The sequence below is a fragment of the Lepidochelys olivacea genome, assembly GCF_965140295.1.
Source record: "Lepidochelys olivacea isolate rLepOli2 genome assembly, chromosome: 8".
Classification (NCBI taxonomy): Eukaryota; Metazoa; Chordata; order Testudines; family Cheloniidae; genus Lepidochelys; species Lepidochelys olivacea.
In genome coordinates, this window is record NC_140418.1 from 108,522,128 (window position 1) to 108,540,978 (window position 18,851).

Consider the following 18,851-nt stretch of genomic DNA (forward strand, 5'->3'; position numbering starts at 1 on the left):
TGGGAGAGCTCTGGCCTCCAGCCTGGGTGGGAACCTGCCTCAAGCGAGCAGCCTCTGGGGCAGAGGGAGAAACGAGAGCGCTGTGCTCCAAGGTGCTCCGCTCACCCAGCCAGCAGCCTGGCATCGACCCAGGCTCCCCGCTGGAACCCTTCAGCTCAGGCTGCAGCCAAGGCCCTAGCCCTGGCCGCCTGCAGGCACGCTCTTACCCAGGCAGGTGGGCAGCGACCGCACGGGCATAGAGCTGTGCTGGCTGCGCAACTTCACAGAGCAGGTCAGGTGCATGAAGAGCGGTGGCATCTCCTGCTCCAGGAGCTCCTGCTCATTCAGCGAGTCCCCGCCCAGGACGCTGAACGAGTCGTCGTCGTGGTTGACGGTGTTCGAGTCCGAGAGGGAGCCTACGTCTAGGAATTCGTTCTCCAGCTTCTCCCGATACTCCACCTCCAGCTCTGGGTCACTCTCCGTGGCAATGCCGCAGCCCGACAGGGTCCCTGCGCATACACAGGGCTGCTCCACTCTAGCACAGTGTAACCGCACTATTACCCTGCTAGTGGAGACGCAGCTCACAGCAGCAGTGTCAGCATGGCCAGGACTGGCCCCCCAATGAGCCGCACTTATAACTGCAGCTACACTAGGGCTTCTGCCCGTACAGCTACGGCAGTTGTGTGTGTGTGTGTGTGGGCCGGGGCGGGAGAAAGAGGAGAGAGATCTTCACACTGCTCCCAGAGCTACGCTGGAACACTAAGTGCAGTCCAGCCGAGCTCCCCCGGCCGTGAAGTGTGGTGGAGTCCAGCCCCCGCGGCACTACTGCCAGGCACATGCACTCTGTAGGGAGGACAAAGAGTTACCTTCTTCAGCTGCCAGTTCAGCCTCCGACCCCTCCATGTCCTCGCTGCCCTTCCTGTCTGCCTGGTCCCGGGAGGCCTCCTCCTGAGCAGGGGGAACAAGCTCGTGTCAGTCAAAAGGCTGGGCAGCAGGGCAGGCTGCTCCAGCACCCCGGGGGCTCAGTGGACGCCCAAAGGGTAGACCTGGGGAAAGACAAATAGCACTTCCCTCCTTGGCAGAGCCTAGTTCACTTGTCCCGCCACCAGGGCACTGGGGCCGCACCAGGCACAGGGACCCAAGCCCCCACCCCACACACACACACACCTCTTTCTTGGCACAGGGCGGACAGTAGAAGAAATAATGAGGATTCGACAGCACTGGCTTAAAATGCAAACTCCCGATTTCTAGGAACTTCTCCTGCCGAGAGAGAAAGGAGATTGTGAATGTGAGACTGACCCCCTCTGGCCTCAGCTCACTGCATGCTTGCTCCCCTCCCTCACCTGGATGATTTTATGCAGGTTGGGGTGCACCTGGCAGGGCTGGCCACTCTCCAGCAGGGATAGGGGGAACTCCGGGCAGCAGCTGGCGCTGATCTTGGGCTCCTCAGTGGGGCATGAGAAACCTCCGTGGTCCTGCTCGCTGTAGTCCTCCATCTCCGCACTGACGAGGCCACATGCATACAAGCCAGATGGGCACAGTACGAACCATGAACAGAGTCACTGTCACCTCCAGGTACAATGCCACCATCCCTAGCCAGTAACAGACCTATAACCCACCCAGCCCAAGGTGCCGGAAAACACCTCTGCCCATGGCAGCCAACTCCACTAGGTACCCAGACTGCCATGCAGGCCCTGCTGGGTACCGTGCCCCTCTGCTAAGCCCGGGGGGTAGGACCCAGGAAGAAGAGTAGAGAGACAGCAGCTTGGTATCAGGCCTTGGACTCTATACAAGGGCTGGGGGGCAGCTGTGTCTATACCAGGCCTTTGCCAGGCTTTCAGGAGAGCAGAGGGAGTCAGATCGGGGCCTGGGTACAGACACAGAGTCCAGGCACACGGGGGAGGGCTGGTGCCTCTGGAGAAGTAGGCAGAGTGCAACACTGTCCCTGCTCAGTGCTGACTGAGGCTGGTCTCTCTGCACACAGCGGGTATTAACCAGCTGATCCTGTGGGATTCAGGGCCCTGCAGCCATGCCGCAGACCGTGGCTCAGCACGAAGTCCACCAGCCACAGAACTCGTCATGCAGACATCTCGTGCCATTCTGTGCCTAGGCACCGTACCCCTTGGCAGCACCAGGGAGAGGGAACCTGGCAGTACACCCAACCCAATGCTGCCTTACTTTCTTAGCCGTCCTGCTCCATGACGCTGTGTCTCCTCTGCATGAAAATGACCCATGAAGGCCCAGGAGCTCACAGCTCTTCCCTGAATCAATGGGAAGGGTGGCAGATGGCTCCTACCTAGACTCTGAGATGAGGACGCCTCTCTCCCTGGAGAGCGGCTCTTCCTCCTGCTCCAGGCTGGCTGCCCTGGGGTGCGTATGGAAGTGCCGGTGGCTCTCGCGGAAGGCCCGAACGTGGCTGCAGAGGGTCAGCAGGAAGTTGGTGATGTCTATCTCCTGCAGCAGCTCCTCGCAGTAGTCCATGGCTGTGAGAAGGTCCTGGGAGCTGATGCTATGCGACTGCTGCAGGCTCTTGAACAGCCCTGTGGGTGTAACACCGGGCTGAGTGCACGGCTGTGTCCAGCGGGGCAAGAGGTGGAAAGGGAGTCCATGGCCAAGGTTACTCAGGCAGCTCAGAAAGCCCACAATGAGAGGACTTAGCAAGCAGTGCCCGCTCTGTGCTGAGCTCCCCACAGCTGTGCCCACAGACCTGGGCCCCAAGGGGCCATGCGGGAACAGCTTTAAGCCAACTCTGACAAGAAACTAGTTTCCTGAAGAGAGTGCACCCCTCCCCTCGCCCGCCAGAGAGTGGCGTCTAGGAAGGCCCTGGTTCAGCCCCCCCTCCATGCCAGGGCACAGCGCCTTGCCATGCCCCTCTCCTTACCTTTCACATAGCACTGGTGGGAGTGCTCCTGCAGCAGCGTGCAGTAACTCACCAGCTCCTTGTGCTTGTGGTCTAGCCAGGTGGCATTTGTGGGGCGCTCCAGAAACTGGGACCTGGAAAAGAGCAGCAGCATCACCACTCAGCCCTGCTGGAGGAAGAGGTAATCTGTGCAGGGCCAGGCCGGGCCATGGCCAGCCTACAAGCTCCTGCAGGCAGACAGGCACCACTGTGAGTGAGAAGGAGTATGCCAGCAGACTAGGGCAAGGCTGGAGCCAGCATCCTGCACAGGAAAGACTCGACTGTGCAGCCCTGAGCTCCCTGCACTTTCACCCCAAGGAGGATGCGCTCCCAGCCCAGAGCCAGGGAAGCTGGCTTTACCTGAAAAAGATGTCCCGCGGAGGCCGGTGTGTCCGGGGGCTGACCATCTGCTCCCGCAGCAGTTCCATGGAGCAGCTATAGACGTAGATGGGGCAGCGGACCCGGTGGCACTCACTCAGCTCGGGCTGTGAGGCCTGGCGGCTGAAGGAGATGCGAACATCCTTCCGCAGGGCAGCGCCTAGCTCTCCTGCGTCCTGGCCTACTTCTGCAGAAGAGAGACGCCCTGAAGGAGCGTTTCCCACTGACAGCCCGACACACCAGCCACTATGTCTGGGCCTGCCCTTTCCTCACTAGATTGCCCATTCCGCTCAGTATGCCAGTTTCCCCAAGAGCACCGCCCCCCCGTCTTGCTCCCATGCCCCCCAGCCCTTCTTCGGGCCCACAGGGAGCATGAGACCGGTTTGTAACTTCCCTTAGTCTCTCCCCACCAGACCATATTGGGCTGAGCTCCCTGGGAGCTGGCCCAGGGCTTTCCCACTCCTGTCCCCTGCCACGGCTCTGTACAGCAGCATGGGCCCTCCGCTCCTCAGACACCAGCCAGCCAACTGATTCCCCCTCCCCTTTTCAATATCCAGGGCTCTGCATGGGGCTCGAACACCCCCCGCCCGTAGTGCTGTGTCTTCCCCTGCCCTGTGGGGGCTGTGATCTCCAGCAAGGAGCAGTGGCTCCGGTCCACGCTACCAGAGCGACACAGCACACTCTGAACAGCCTGTCGGGACAGGGTCTGGGTGAGATCCAGGGGCCTCCATGGCAGAAGAGCTGGTGTCTGTCTGGCACCAGCGCTGCACTCTGAGGAAGCCCCGTTGCTTTGCTGGAGGCAGAGTCACTTGGTCTGCAGCCTGTGGGCCAGATTAGCAGACATCCCTTTCCCAAGGAGCGGCCCCTCTGGAGGGGTGCTGACTGCATACATAGCTATGCTGCCTGGGGACTCCTCAGCCCTTCCCCATGCCCTTATCAGGGGACGGGCATACCGCACAGCCACGCCGGGCTGAGCCAGGAGCAGCACATAGTGCACAAGCCTCTGGCCTGCCTGGCCATGGCAAGCACTCTGAGTGGGAGAGGAGGACTCTCCTGGGCTCAGGAATGGCCCCTGCCCACAGAACATATGGGGTGGGGAGCCAGGGGTCAGTACCATTGGCCGGCGTTACACTGAGAGTAGGTAGGAATGCCGCAGCCGCTGCCTCCTCAAGTCCCATTCTGCCCGGCTCCCCACAGGCAGGGTCCACGCTCTCTCCTGCTGAGCTGTCCTCCTTCAGGGCTTTCTCCAGAGAGCAAGCCATCAGCTTCTGTACGTCTAGAGAAGGAAAGGAGAGGTCAGGCCCTTCCCACATATCCCGACAGGCGGTGGCTGCTGCCAGCCCAGTACCCAGCTTGGAGGGCCAGCCAACTCAGTAGCTCACCCTGGGTAACTGGTATCAACCCTTTAAATACCCACCTCCTTTGAGAGGCAAGGGCCCTCAGAGAACGCCCTGCCAACCGCCCCAGCCTCCACCCCTGGTAGCCCCAGGGGGCTTCACTCGGGTCCCCCACCCCCATGGCGGGGTGGGGAGCTCAAGGCATGCCCCAAACTAGGTTGCAATAAATTGGGGAAAGCCAAAGCTCCACACGGGAGCCAAGCAACAGCCAGACTGGTCCCAGAGCGCTGCAAGAGGCCCATTGATAAGCCCCTCAGCCTCGAGCTCTGCCCATCCCCACATAGCTGGAAGGCTGTCCCCCCCCAGAGAGTCACTCAGCATTCCCGCTGCCGCCCGACTCAGTTCCCTGGCTCAGCGGGGGCAGACTCACCAGGGAAGGTGGCTGGCAGGAAGGTGAGGAAGAGGTGCTGTGGACTGACCAGCTTGGCATAGCATCGCCACTGCAGGAGACACCCAGCAGCATCGGCCGGGGACACATCGGCCTCCGGCAGCTCTGCGTTGCACAGGCTCTGAGGAGAGAGCACAGCGGGGGTAAGACTGCAGGGACGCCCCCAGGGCAAGAGAGGGGTGACGCAGAGCAGAAACACCCCAGGGGGGCTGTTTGGCCCTCGGGTGCAGCAGCCTCTGCGTCCACGCGCTTGACCTGCTGACAGAGCAGCTGGCTCAGATCCGCACTGCTGCACGCTGCATAGGCTGGGCCTCCCCCGTCACTGCAGGTATAGCACAGGTGGCCATGGGGCCAGCTTCCCCAGGCCCTCCTCAGCCTCGCTCCTGTCCTGGGTCATCCCCAGCCCTTTCTTTCACTGCCCTCTCCATGGGCAGTGCCAGCTGGGGCAGTTCTGTGTCCCTGCCCCCGAGCGGGGCCCTTGCTTCTCCCAGCCCCTGAGCAGCCAAGAGACGCTGGTGGGTCATCACAGACAGGGGCTGGATCTTCAGCGCTCCATCCCCAGCCCCTGTCACAGGGCTCGGGCCGTGCCCCAGCAGCTCCCCTTTGGGCAGCATTCAGGAGCTTTCGGGGCAGGGGGCCCATGGCCCCAGCAGCACGAGGGATACAGAGCCAAGGGAGGTACCTGCAGGGTGCTTGTGCAGCCACTCACGTCCCTGGTAGCGCTACTGCCAATAGGGTGAGCACCCAGAGAGGGACCCTGCTGTTCCAGGGGCGCAGGGGCCTCCAGGGGCTCTTCTGGAACTGAAGAGACAGGTTGTGAGGAGGGGAGCCCAGGTGCAGGGCACCAAAGGCCCCCTTGCTCACATCTTCGGCTGCCAGGCTCTCAGCCCCTTACCTCGGATCACCGGGAGCGTGAATGGGGGCAGGTGGCCATCGCGGTCCCGCTGCAAGACCTGCTCCACGAAGGCTGTATGATCCGAGTCTGCCAAGGGGACCTCCCGGTCGCTGAGGTAGTGCTGCAGGCAGCCATGGAAGAAGTCTAGCAGCACTTCATTGGGTGCAAACGAAGAGTCCTTGGCCGTCGCATCATCCTCTGCTCCAGAAAAGAACCACCAGCATCAGAGACCCCCTCCAGCCAGCTACTGTCCCAGCACCCCTCCCGACAGGCAGCTCATAGCAAGGAGCCAGCTGCACGTGACTGGTGAGGTTTTCCCTTTACGTTTACACAAGGCTGAGAGGGAGCCCTCTACTATCAGCCACACAAACCTCTCTGCACCCACCCACACCAGGTCCTGGAACCATGCTGAAGACGAGGTCCAAGAGGTAGGAAGCCACAAGACAGCACAGAGACCCAGGCCTGGCACTAGCAAACAGAGCTGCTGCCAAGCTGACCCCAGCAGAGGAGCAGCAGCAGCCCCCCAACATCTCCGCCAGCGACGCTGGGGCTGCAGGAGCCACCCCGCATGCCCCAGCTGGGAGACGTGAGTTGGCACTGCTGCAGGGAGGGGAGGAGGCAGCTCCCCTACCCTGCTGTAATAACTGGGGCCCGGGGGCCTCCCCGAGCTGTGAGGTCAATGGTGCAAAAACAGATGAAAGTTTATAAAACATTCCAATCACCTACATCAATGTTAATAGAAAAGGTACAGAAGGGAGACAGCCCACATCCTAGGCAGCCTGCTGATACCACCCCCAGACCGTCGGGATCATTGCTGGAGGACTGTGGGACAGAAATCGATGGAACAGAACTGGTGTGTCGTAAATTAGACCTAACTCGTGAACAAAATGATGACGGGCTGGGGTACTGCACCCATCACCTCGCTTTGGGGTCCTGAGAGTACTGGCTGAAAGACACCCCCCCATCCCACTCTGGGATGCCAGGAGCCACTGCGATACTGATGGGCCTTCACTGGCCTGATCCCAAGAGCTGCCCTGGCCAGACTGGGCCAGAGAGGGGGACCCAGATCACCTCAGCTCCAGCTAGATTCCAACCACCACCTGGGACGTGAGGCATTAGTTTCTGCTGTCGCCCCTTCTCCCTCCCTTTCGTCCCCCACCTTATTTCCTCTTTCCTGTGCCTGGCCCTTGGCCCTTTGCCCTTCGTCTAAAGAGAGTCCAGCTTAGCTGGCCAAGACTGGACATTTTGCAACACTGTGGGAGCCTGAAAGACGACAAAAAGCAATTCCCTGAACGGCTTGAGGGTGGCACCAGTTTGCCAGTGCTTGGGGTGCTGATTAGTCTCTGTGCTGTGCTTGTATTTCTCCAGCAGTGAGACTGCAAGCGAGCCAGCATGAGAGATAGCAGCTGCATTTTCCCTTTGCTCTTCCTTTCTCTCCCCTTTGTAGGTGCGCATCTGGCTTCGTTTTCAAGGAAGCAAACTAACTAAGCAGCAGCAAATCCAGCCCTCCTCTCTTCCCCAAAAGCAGGGTTACCGCAGTCAACACTGTGGAAAGGAGTGTCAAACAAGGAAGGCTTCCCTGCTAACAACTCTGCAGCAAAAGGAGTGTGGTTACAATGAATGCCTGACTCAGTAGTCACATTCCCTAGGCTTTCACTCTTCTCCCTGTCTCCAACAAATGTCAGTGCTCACCTCCCGTCAGCATGAGGAAGAACATTTCAATCTGCTGGCATTTGGGTAGCAGCTTCAGGAGGCTGAACTGGAATGGGATCTCATGCACATGGGAGCCAGCCCCCATGTCAGGGCCTGCAAGGAGAACAAGGGAGATGAGGCCCTTGCTCCCTGCCCATCTGAGCAGGGGAGGGGCAGAGGAGCTACAGCAGCATCAGGTGGCTGGAAGCAGCACAAGCTGGGAGACATGCACACAACACTGAAGGCGCCTTTGTGGCTCACTTTTCAGAGTAGCAGCCGTGTTAGTCTGTATTCGCAAAAAGAAAAGGAGTCCTTGTGGCACCTTAGAGACTAACCAATTTATTTCAGCATAAGCTTTAGTCTCTAAGGTGCCACAAGGACTCCCTTTCTTTTTGTGGCTCACTGTGTAGTGGCACCTAAAGCCAAGGATTCATTATTAATTATTTCTATTATCATAGCATCTAGGAGTGCTAGTCATTGAGTAGGACACTAGGCATTGGACAAACCCAAAACAAAGAGACAGCCCCTGTCCCACAGAGCTGCCGATCTAAGGGCAAGAGATGGCCACAGAGACATGGCATTGGTCAGCAAGATGGGCAGCGGTCTCATCACACAATTGGCTGTAGATGGCAGAGCAGATTTTGCAGGAGGCTAATGGTTCCTTTAGGGGCTGTTTACAGGGATCTCCACCCAAGCGTGAGGGGCAGCAGGGGACAAACCACAAAAGGGCTGGAGGGTGGCACCTAGGGCCAAATGGAGGTGGGAGCTGGCTTTTCTGCACTGAGGGAGATGATGCACGGGATGGGGATAAGAGGGGATGGAGAGATCAGGAGGCGGGATGAGCGGCAGGCAGCGAGGTTAGGGAGAGAGAAATGCAGATGTTTCTTGTCTGCTGTGGCCTGGAGGAAGGAAAGTTGTTACAGAGGAAGGGGAGAGCATGATGCACTTTTTCAATTATCTCTTGAAAGAAAATCAGTGAGACCCTGTCGAGCGGCGATGCTCAGACCTCAGCGACTCAGGAGCCAAAGTAGCAGCCAGCATTACCCAAAAGAGCCACAGCCAAGTGGAGTCATTGTTTCATTTACTATAGTGCTGTAGTGTCATATTTAAACAGTATGACTGGGAAATACTTTACATTTTGTATATATTCTCCTCCTTGTGCGTCTGGGGACAGAATAGGCCCACTGCTCCTCCTGCATGGCGTAAGAGGGGACTAAAAGGGGGCTGCCTGAGAGGGATGGGCTCCGCCAGGTTAGAAATTTGCCCAAGACACATCATATGATGAGCAAGTCAACCATGTCCATACCAGATTGATCGCAGCCCATCTTAATAATGACCATGCCGTCCGTCTCCCACCAGGGCAGATGCGACCAGTATACTACTGGTGTAACCCCAACAAAGAGGATCCATGGAAGAGATATCACCACCACAGCCACATGGAGAGTAAGGATGTTGAAACAAATAGGGAGGTTTAAAGAACTCACGTACGAAATGGAACAATACACCTGGCACCTCCTAGGAATCCGAGGTCAGATGGAAGAACTTCGGAGAGGCACTAAAGGAAGAAGGCCATGTACTCTATTATAGTGGAGAGGACAAACATGTCAACAGCGTAGGATTTCTTGTGCATAAAGATATCAAGAATGCTGCCCAATGCCCAGCAGGCTTATTTCCATCCATCTAAAGGCAGTACCGTTTAATGTCACAATGGTACAAGTCTACGCTCCTACAACAGACTATGATGATGAGCAAATTGTAAAAATCTTCAATCAGCTCCAAGACATCATCGATAAGGTACACAAGAAAGATATCCTGATTGTACAAGGAGACTGGAATGCTAACGTGGGTACTGACACACAGGCAGATTGGCAAGATTATTGTGGCCCTTTCTGTAATGCAGTAACCAATGGAGAGAGGATTAAGACTTTTGGAGTTTGCCAGCTATAACAATCTGGTTCTTGCAAACACATTAGGAGCACATAAAGCATCCAAAAGATTAACGTAACATGCACCTAATGGTCTACATCACAGCCAGATCAACTACATCATGGTTCAAAACTGATTTTGTTCTGGGATTAACAGAGCTAAAACAAGGAGCTTTCCTGGTGCTGATATTGGAAGCAATCATAACCTTGTGATGCTAAATTTTTGACTGTGACTAAGGAAAATTGTCAGGCCAAAGTTCACCAGAACTAAAAGCGGCAAAGAGTGCTGTGGCACCTTATAGACTAACAGACGTATTGGAGTTCCTCTCCACATGGCTAAATGCAGTGCCTTGCATGGTGTCAAGTATCAGATGGGTAGCCGTGTTAGTCTGGATCTGCAAAAGCAGATCCTTAACTAAGTTTGACTTAGAATGACTCAGAGACCGAAACACTGCAGAGTCATTCCAAGCAATAATCAGCGGAAAATTTGTCCCACTGCTTGCTGTAGAGGATGACGTAGAAACAACGACCAACCATTTCAATGCTGTAATGAATGAGGCAGCAATGGACATCCTTGGGAAACATCGTAAGACGACAAAACCACGGGTCACAAATGAAATATTACAAATGTGTGACATCAGAAGAGAACTTGAGAGACAAGAACAGCACTGAAGGAGCTGATAAATACAAAGCAATTGGCAGAAAGATCAATAAAGGAATGAAGGTGGCCAAGGAGATATGGATTGAAAAACGATGCCCTAAAATTGAAGAGTGTATCAATAATAAAAATAGCAAACGAGCCTTTCAGAACCACCAGACAAATGAAGATCCTAGTGTCTTAGAGAGCCCAGATTTAACAGAGGTGGATGACTTTCCAGTACTACATGAAGAAGTGGAGACAGCTGTGAAATCACTCAAGAACGGAAAGGCTACAGGTATTGACAACATCCCAGCTGAACTGATGAAATTCGAAGGAGAAATAGCAATAGATGTACTCACCAAGATCTGCAACAAGATCTGGCAGACCGGTGAGTGGCCCTCCATGTGGACACAGTCACTAATCACCACTCTGCCAAAAAAAGGCAACCTGCAATTGTGTCAAAATTACTGGACCATAATTAGGACCTTAATTAGCCATCCCAACAAAGTGATGTTGAAAGTCATATTGAACAGATTGAAGCCGCAAGTGGAGAATATCATCGCTGAAGAACAGGCTGGCTTTCGTGCTGGAAGAAGTACCACAGAACAGATTTTCAACCTTCTTGTTCTATGTGAGAAGCTCTTACAACACCAGCAGGACATCTGCCACGTCTTTGTTGACTTCAAGAAGGCGTTTGACAGAGTATGGCACGAAGCTCTCTGGGCAACCACGAAGAAGTACAATGTTGGTCGTAAGCTTATTCTTACCATTAAACAACTGTATGCCGAAGCAGTGCAGTTCTTGTCAATGGCACAATAGGAGAGTGGTTTCGCACCACTGTTGGAGTCCGGCAAGGCTGCCTTCTTTCACCCACACTGTTCAACATCTACTTGGAGCACATGATGATTGATGCCCTAGAAGATCACACACGCAGAGTCAGCATTGGGGGGCGAAAAACCCCAAATCTTCGGTTCGCTGATGACACTGATGGCCTGGTAGGCAGCGAAGATGAACTTGCCAACTTTGTGAAATGTTTGGATGAAAGCCTCCACAAAATATGGCATGGAAATCAGTGCAGAGAAAACCAAGCCGATGACAAACAAACATGATGGGATCAGCTCACGTATCACTGTCTGTGGACAAGAGCTGGAGACAGTGAAACAGTTCAGTATTTGGGGGCAATCATCACTGATGAAGGATCCAAGGCAGAAATTGGCAAGAACTGCGCAAACAGCAGCAACAGTGGCAAAGCTAAAGCCAATTTGGAGGAATAAAAACATCTCCCTGGAATCCAAACTGAAACTGCTGCACGCATTGGTCATCTCCATTTTTCTATGCGTGCAAGACATGGATCCTTCCAGCAAAACTTGAACAGAAAATACAGGTAGTAGAGATGAGATACTTCCGTAAAATCCCGGGCATCTCCTACTTTGACCACATCACTAATGAAGAGGTCTGCAACATCATCACCCAATGCGCTGTGTCATATGAAGACCTCCTGACGACTGTGAAGAAGCGCAAGCTGAAGTGGTACGGCCATGTAACAAGATCATCTGGCCTATCCAAGATCCTCCTCCAAGGGATGGTATGGGGAAGAGAAGAAGAGGTAGTGAGAAGAAGAGATGGATTGACAACATAAAAGAGTGGACAGGAAGGGACTTCGCAGAGACTCAAGCACTGACACACGATCGTCAGGGATGGAGACAATTGGTTGATTGCTCATCAGTGATGGTGCCCCAACGACCAAAGTGGTTATGGGAGTGATGATGATGATGATATTATTCTCACAGCAAAGTGACTGACCTAGTATGTTATTTTACCAATTACAATTGGTTAATAACATAGGAAAAGCAGCTTGATTTATTTATTAACCAATCACGCGTGTTCTAATATCATGTGTTGCAAGGAGTAGACACATTAAAGCGCACTTGTGGCTCGAGTGCCACAGCCTGAGCATCGCTGTGTTGAGAGGGGGAAACGCTTCTGCTGCCACCACTCCTCGGGAGAGAGCCAAAGGTCGCAAAAAGTGAGCAGGGACTCAGGACTGAATTAAGCTGGAGAAGGAGAGCTGTTTAGTTGGGAAGAGTATAACCTGGAGGGACAGGACAGAACAGGCTGAATACCAGGAAATCTTAACCGGGCAGGGAGCACATTAAGCTGTGAATCCATCCTCCAGGGAAGTAGGGGCTGCATTCATGGGCACCCAGTACAAGAGGTACCCCTGGCCCGGCCTTGCGGGGGAGAGGGGCCTGAACGGCGCTTCCCCAACTCTCATTCCCACCTTCACTGACTGGTGGGTAGATCCCGCTGCCCAATGGTGCCAGGCTTACCTTGCCACACAACACAGGGCCAGTGGCTCCAGAGTGGGCAAGGCTTTCAGAACAGCTGAGCTCCCCACAGGCTTGCTTGAGAACAGTGGAGATGCTGGAACTGAGCTTGCCTGAAAGCCTGGCCCCCGGCTGTACAAAGGAGAGCCTGCTGTGGGGACCTTGGTGACAGAGAGCCTTCAGGACTGTTCTAGTTCCCTTACCACCCCCCAGCCACTGGTGGACCATCGCTAGCTGCAGTGCCAACACGAAACTGCACAAACGGAATGCGTCCCCTTGCTGTGCTGCCCTCCAAGACCACCTCTATTCCCTTTTGCTTCCGGAGGGATGGTCAGCCAGGTTAAATGAGTCGAGGTTCCTGGGCTGCTAGTGCACCAGATCAGGAGGTGCCAAGGGAACATGACTTGCAGACAGGTAGCTGCAATCTCTAGCTAAGGGATTTAGTGCTCAAAGAGGTTCAGAAGGGTCCTGAGAGCAGACCTCCTGGAGCATCAAGGGAGCTCCCCATAGTTTGGTCTGTAACCCTTCCTACATTCGGCTGTCCATCTAGGTGTTCAGCCCACCCTCAGGACCATAGAATCTGAGCACCTGCTCCTAAGAGGGATTCTCTTTGCAAAGAAGTTGAGACACCCACGATGTCCAGTCAAGGAAAAGGGAATGGAGACAGACAGCAGCTCTTCCTCACCCAGAACTGCTCCGCAAGCCAGAGAAAAGGATTTCTTCCCCCTCCCCAAGACCTCAGGCTGCCTGCTGGCTTTCATAAGCCCAGCCCGCCTCTTCACCAGCTGAGCCACAGGCTGGGTGACCTGTGGGAGCAGCGCAGGAGGCTGTCAGACAGTAAGAGCGAGCTGTCAGAGCTCCAGAACGAGCTGTTGAGAACTTCGTCTTGCTGGCAGTAGGCTCCGCCCCGGTTCTGTCCATCATGCCAGAGCAGAAATAGATTCTTGACTCACCTTCAGCAGCCTTGGTGTCCAAAGCCAGGGACACCCACTCCTTGTTCTGGCATAGCTGGCTGATGTACTCGAAAGTTAGCATGGTGCTAACACAGGCCAGATCCCTGGGGTACAGCTGCAAAAGGGACACAGGCTCAGTCTCGAACAAGCCTCAAGCGGAAGACGACCCAGGGCAGAGGAAGTCTGAAGACAGGAGACTTCATCCCAACCCTCCTGATCTCCCTTGTATCCACTCTCATCCCCTCCTTAACCTGTCTCTCTCCTCTGGCTCTTTCACTTACAATACTGTCATGTTTTAGTCTCTCTCATCTTGGAAGTCCACCTTTGACTCCACTTGCCACTCCAACTATTACCCCATCTTCCTTCCATCACTGAAGGCACTATCTATAAATTGCTGACTGAGTTCCTCTCCTCCAATTCCACCCTAGACCCTCCAGTACAGCTTCTGCCCCTTGCACTCCAGGAAACCGTTTTTGATGAGGACTCTGTGACCTCCCCCTAACCAAAGCTTAGAACGAGTGCTCCGTCCTCACCCTCCTTGACCTATCAGCCACGCTCCTCTTGAACCGTTGGCCTCCCTTGGCTTCAATGACTGTCCTCTCCTAACTCTCTAATCTCACCATCAGCGTGTCCTTACAAGTCCTGCACCTTCCGGGGGGGGGGGGGGCGTCCACAGGGCTCTGTCCTTGGTCCCCTTCTCTTCGCCCTCAACACCTTATCTCTGGGTAATTTCATCCACCTACACAAATTCAACAGCCATCTCTATGCTGATGACTCTCAGATCTATTTCTGCTCCAGACCGGTCTCCTTCTCTCTGTTGACCAGTATGTGCTGGCTAGCATATACACACACCCCTATCTCATATTATTACTAGGTATTATCCACACCATATATATATTAGTATCCATTAAACACAAATATTATAGCAATTGCATAGCCTAAATTGGCCTAATCTTAACTAGACTCCTGTTCACTTACATTAAGAATTCAACCGTGATTTCAACAATTTCCACCCCACAATCAACCTCAGCCTGGACCAGTCCACACAAGAGATCCACTTCCTGGACACTACAGTGCTAATAAGCAATGGTCACATAACCATCACCCTATACCAGAAACCTACTGACCGCTATACTTACCTACATGCCTCCAGCTTTCATCCAGACCACACCACACGATCCATTGTCTACAACCAAGCTCTACGATACAACCGCATTTGCTCCAACCCCTCAGACAGAGACAAACACCTATAAGATCTCTATCAAGCGTTCTTACAACTACAATACCCACCTGCTGAAGCGAAGAAACAGATTGACAGAGCCAGAAGTCACCTACTACAGGACAGACCCAACAAAGAAAATAACAGAACGCCACTAGCCATCACCTTCAGCCCCTAACTAAAACCTCTCCAACGCATCATCAAGGATCTACAAACTATCCTGAAGGACGACCCATCACTCTCACAGATCTTGGGAGACACGCCAGTCCTTGCCTTCAGACAGCCTCCCAACCTGAAGCAAATACTCAATAGCAACCACACAACAAAAACACTAACCCAGGAACCTATCCTTGCAACAAAGCCCATTGCCAACTCTGTCCACATCTCTATTCAGGGGACACCATCTTAGGGCCTAATCACATCAGCCACACTGTCAGAGGCTCGTTCACCTGCACATCTACCAATGTGATATATGCCGTCATGTGCCAGCAATGCCCCTCTGCCATGTACATTGGCCAAACTGGACAGTCTCTATGTAAAAGAATAAATGGACACAAATCAGATGTCAAGAATTATAACATTCAAAAACCAGTCGGAGAACACTTCAGTCTCTCTGGTCACTCGATTACAGACCTAAAAGCGGCAATTCTTCAACAACAAAACTTCAAAAACAGACTCCAACGAGAGACTGCTGAATTGGAATTAATTTGCAAACTGGACACCATTACATTAGGCTTGAATAAAGACTGGGAGTGGATGGGTCATTACACAAAGTAAAACTATTTCCCCATGTTTCCCCCACTGTTCCTCAGATGTTCTTGTCAACTGCTGGAAATGGCCCACCCTGATCATCACGACAGAAGGTTTTTTTTCCCCCCTCTCCTGCTGGTAATTTTTTCCCTCACCTCACCTGATCACTCTAGTTACAGCGTGTATGGTAACACCCACTGTTTCATGTTCTCTGTGTATATAAAATCTCCCCACCGTATTTTCCACTGCAGGCATCCGATGAAGTGAGCTGTAGCTCACGAAAGCTTATGCTCAAAAAAATTTGTTAGTCTCTAAGGTGCCACAAGTACTCCTGTCTTATTAAGGATCCCATGACACCTTGCATTAGCTGAAGTAGATAGGAAAACTGTCAGGATCAAGACATAGGGGTGTTTTACCACAGCAACAGATAGGGAGCTACTCTCACAGGCTAGTACTGGAATGTCCCAAAGGAAGAGGACCAAATATCGGATCGTTCTTCCGTGGTACAAGCCTAGGAAGGTACCTTCAGGACCAGGATCTGGATTGCTAGGTTCCAGAATAACGATAAGGAAAGGACTTACAAACAGGGACAAACGATGGGTGCATTACAGTGACATAAGCAAACGTGTAACTTGGAAAGTCACCCTATGAACACTACCAGCTGAAGTGCATAGTTTTGGGAGCACACCTTCTGCATAAAGTGAACGTAAATGGCTCCTGAAGACTGGTATTGCATAGAACCCTTCCCCTTGTATATTATTACTGGCTCATAGCTAAGGCTAAGTTTTTGTCACGGATATTTTTAGTACAAGTCACGGACAGGTCATGGGCAATAATGAAAAATTTATGGAACCCCGTGACCTGTCCCTGACTTTTAGTAAAACAACCCATGACAAAATGGGTAGCCTGAGCAGCTCAGGGGGAGGCGGGTGGGAGGCGGGGAGGAGGAGGGCTGGGATCTCCAGGGTCCCCCTCTGGTGACAGCTCCAAGTTGCGGTTACCCAGAGCTCTGGGGTCCTCCCTGCCAGCCAGCGCTGGCTGATGCCACAGAGGTCTTTGGAAGTCACAGATTCTGTGACCTCAGTGACTAAGCCTTACTCATAGCAATAAACCTGAATGACATTGGCTATTTGGTCTCTGAGTATCTTTCATAGTGAACCAAAGTGTGGTCAAGCAATTGTCCAAACAATTTATCAACACGTCCAAACTAAAATCTTGGCCTGCCTCTCTGACATCTCATGGATGACTAGCCATCAGCTTCAGCTCAACCTGTCTAAAAAGCAGAGCTCTTAATCGCCCTCCTGCACCTCCTTTCTCAGTCACTGCGTACACCACCATCATCCTGCCCGTCACTCCGTCGTCGTCACTTTTGACTAAGACTCTCTTTAGGTCCTCACATCCGGCTATCTGTCTCTCCAATTCTTTCTCCACAGCATCTGTAAAATAGGGCCTTGCCTAGACACTCATGCACCTAAAACACTCATCCAGGTGCTACTCACTTCACATCTCAATCACGGCAACATTCTCCTCCTGGCCATAACCAATGCAGCCTTCCCCGCTCGTACCCATTCAGAGTGCTGCCATAGAGATCATTTTCTTACCCTGTTTTGACCAAACTCCTTTCTTTGCAACCCTTCACCAGCTGCCCTTGCTCTACTGCATCAAATGTAAGCTACTTGCTTTCACTTTCTCTCTCTCGTTCATGATTGTGGTGTCCACTCCTGCCTCTCACCATCCCGTGAGGCCAGCCTCCCTCACCCACTCGGCACATGTTCAAACAAACACCTTTGTGCCTTTCTCCCATGCTGCCCCTCACACCCGGGAGGAGCATCCCATAAACATCTGCAAAGCTGCCTCGCTACCCTCCTTCAAATCTCCCTTGATGATTTATCCTCACGCCTAGGAGCCCTAGTCACAGGCTGTGCTAAGCAGTGCACAGACAGAACAAAGACAGCCCCTGTGCCAGAAAGCTTCTAGTCGGAGCATAAGAGAGAGATGAGTACAGGCAGACTGGGGAGCACACAGAGAAAGTGAAACCCTATTGGTCACCATGATGGGCAGTGAGTTCAGCACACCAGGAGTCAGTTGTCATAGTTCTGTGGGTATCCCAGCAAAGGAGAGTTTTGAAAAGGACCACCAGGTAGCTTTGACCTCCCCAGGTCTCCTTGGCCATGATGCCCAGAAAAGACCTGACAACAGCAAGGCCGCGCGTGTGCTGAGACCGGAGCCCGTCCTGCTGAGCAATACTGTCCCATTGTTTCCCTGCACTTCGCTGTCAGTTTGACTCATCTAAGGTCCCACGCTTAGAAGATTTTGGTCTGTATTTGCATGGAGCCTGACCCAATGGGGGCCTGGCACGTGACTGGGCTCACCATCCCCACCCGCCCTTGGAGACTCACGGCTTTGGGGATCTTCTGGTAGGGCAGCCCTTGGAGATACCTCCAGTTCTCAGCAGTGCTGCGGATGTGGCCACTCTGTGGTTCCACCCAGCACTCAGTGACCAGGTTCAGCTCGGTATCCACTTCAATGGCCTCCACCTCTGTGTCATTGTCGTCATCTGTAGAGAAGCTGGAGAACAGCGTACGTGGGGTGAGCGTCCTGCACAACCAGGTGTTTGCTCAGGCCTCTCCACCGTACTGCACCAAGGGCTGCCCGGGCTCCAGACACCCCCCAGGCAGCACCACTCGCCTACCCCTGCAGCACCTCCAGCCTCCAGAGAGTGGGCATCAATGGCTAGCCCACCCCTGCAGCAGGCCATGCCCAGCGAGGCACAAGGGCACTGCAGCTCCAAGCAGTCACAGCCCAACAGCTGCCAAGGGTGCGCTAGGTATGGCCCTCCCCATCCCCACACGCTGCTGGACAGGCCCGAGGCCAAGAGCCAGAGGGGCTGGCTCTCAGTGCTACCTGGGAGGCTGATCCCCGATCTCACCTGTCCTTGGTGGAGGTGGAGTGCGGCGGGAAGAGGACATACTGGACGATGCAAGTGTGCTTCTCTCTGCCGCTGCTGTCACCACTGGAGGAGTCACTCTGCGGCCAAGATGCTGCATGAGCCTGACTGGCAACAACAGCACCAATGTGTGCCTACCCCCTGCCTCCACCAAACCCTTCTGCCCCGTCACTGTGCCCCGAAACACAGCCCACTGCTGGACCGGCACCAACAGCACCAATGCGTGCCTACCCAGTGCCTCCACCAAACCTCTCTGCCCCATCACTGTGCCCCGAAACACAACTCACTGCCATATCAGTCTCCTGTCACCACTCCCCAAATCCTTCTGACCCGCTTCCTCATGCCCCCTGCAACAGCCCACCCACAAGTCCCTCTGCTCCCAACCCCATACCCTCAAATCCCCTGCAACACAGCCTACCACACCCCTCTGCCCCCATCCCCACACCTCCCCCAACACAGCAC

The 18,851-nt window shown here is 53.9% G+C and overlaps 1 protein-coding gene across 7 annotated transcripts in view; it reads right to left on the reverse strand.

The window, feature by feature from the left end:
• SZT2 (SZT2 subunit of KICSTOR complex) overlaps positions 1 to 18,851 on the reverse strand; it is a 71,707-nt gene that overhangs the window by 33,404 nt on the left and 19,452 nt on the right. For all 7 annotated transcript variants that reach the window (XM_084636617.1, XM_084636614.1, XM_084636618.1 and 4 more), the window contains 15 exons: positions 18,372 to 18,469; positions 17,842 to 18,010; positions 13,474 to 13,588; positions 7,629 to 7,742; positions 5,937 to 6,134; positions 5,724 to 5,842; positions 5,024 to 5,162; positions 4,371 to 4,532; positions 3,239 to 3,443; positions 2,861 to 2,973; positions 2,276 to 2,519; positions 1,323 to 1,482; positions 1,147 to 1,239; positions 846 to 927; positions 207 to 488 (listed from right to left, as the gene is read on the reverse strand). In XM_084636617.1, the coding sequence (XP_084492743.1) occupies positions 207 to 488; positions 846 to 927; positions 1,147 to 1,239; positions 1,323 to 1,482; positions 2,276 to 2,519; positions 2,861 to 2,973; positions 3,239 to 3,443; positions 4,371 to 4,532; positions 5,024 to 5,162; positions 5,724 to 5,842; positions 5,937 to 6,134; positions 7,629 to 7,742; positions 13,474 to 13,588; positions 17,842 to 18,010; positions 18,372 to 18,469 (2,293 nt within the window). The remainder of the gene's footprint in view (positions 1 to 206; positions 489 to 845; positions 928 to 1,146; positions 1,240 to 1,322; positions 1,483 to 2,275; positions 2,520 to 2,860; positions 2,974 to 3,238; positions 3,444 to 4,370; positions 4,533 to 5,023; positions 5,163 to 5,723; positions 5,843 to 5,936; positions 6,135 to 7,628; positions 7,743 to 13,473; positions 13,589 to 17,841; positions 18,011 to 18,371; positions 18,470 to 18,851) is intronic.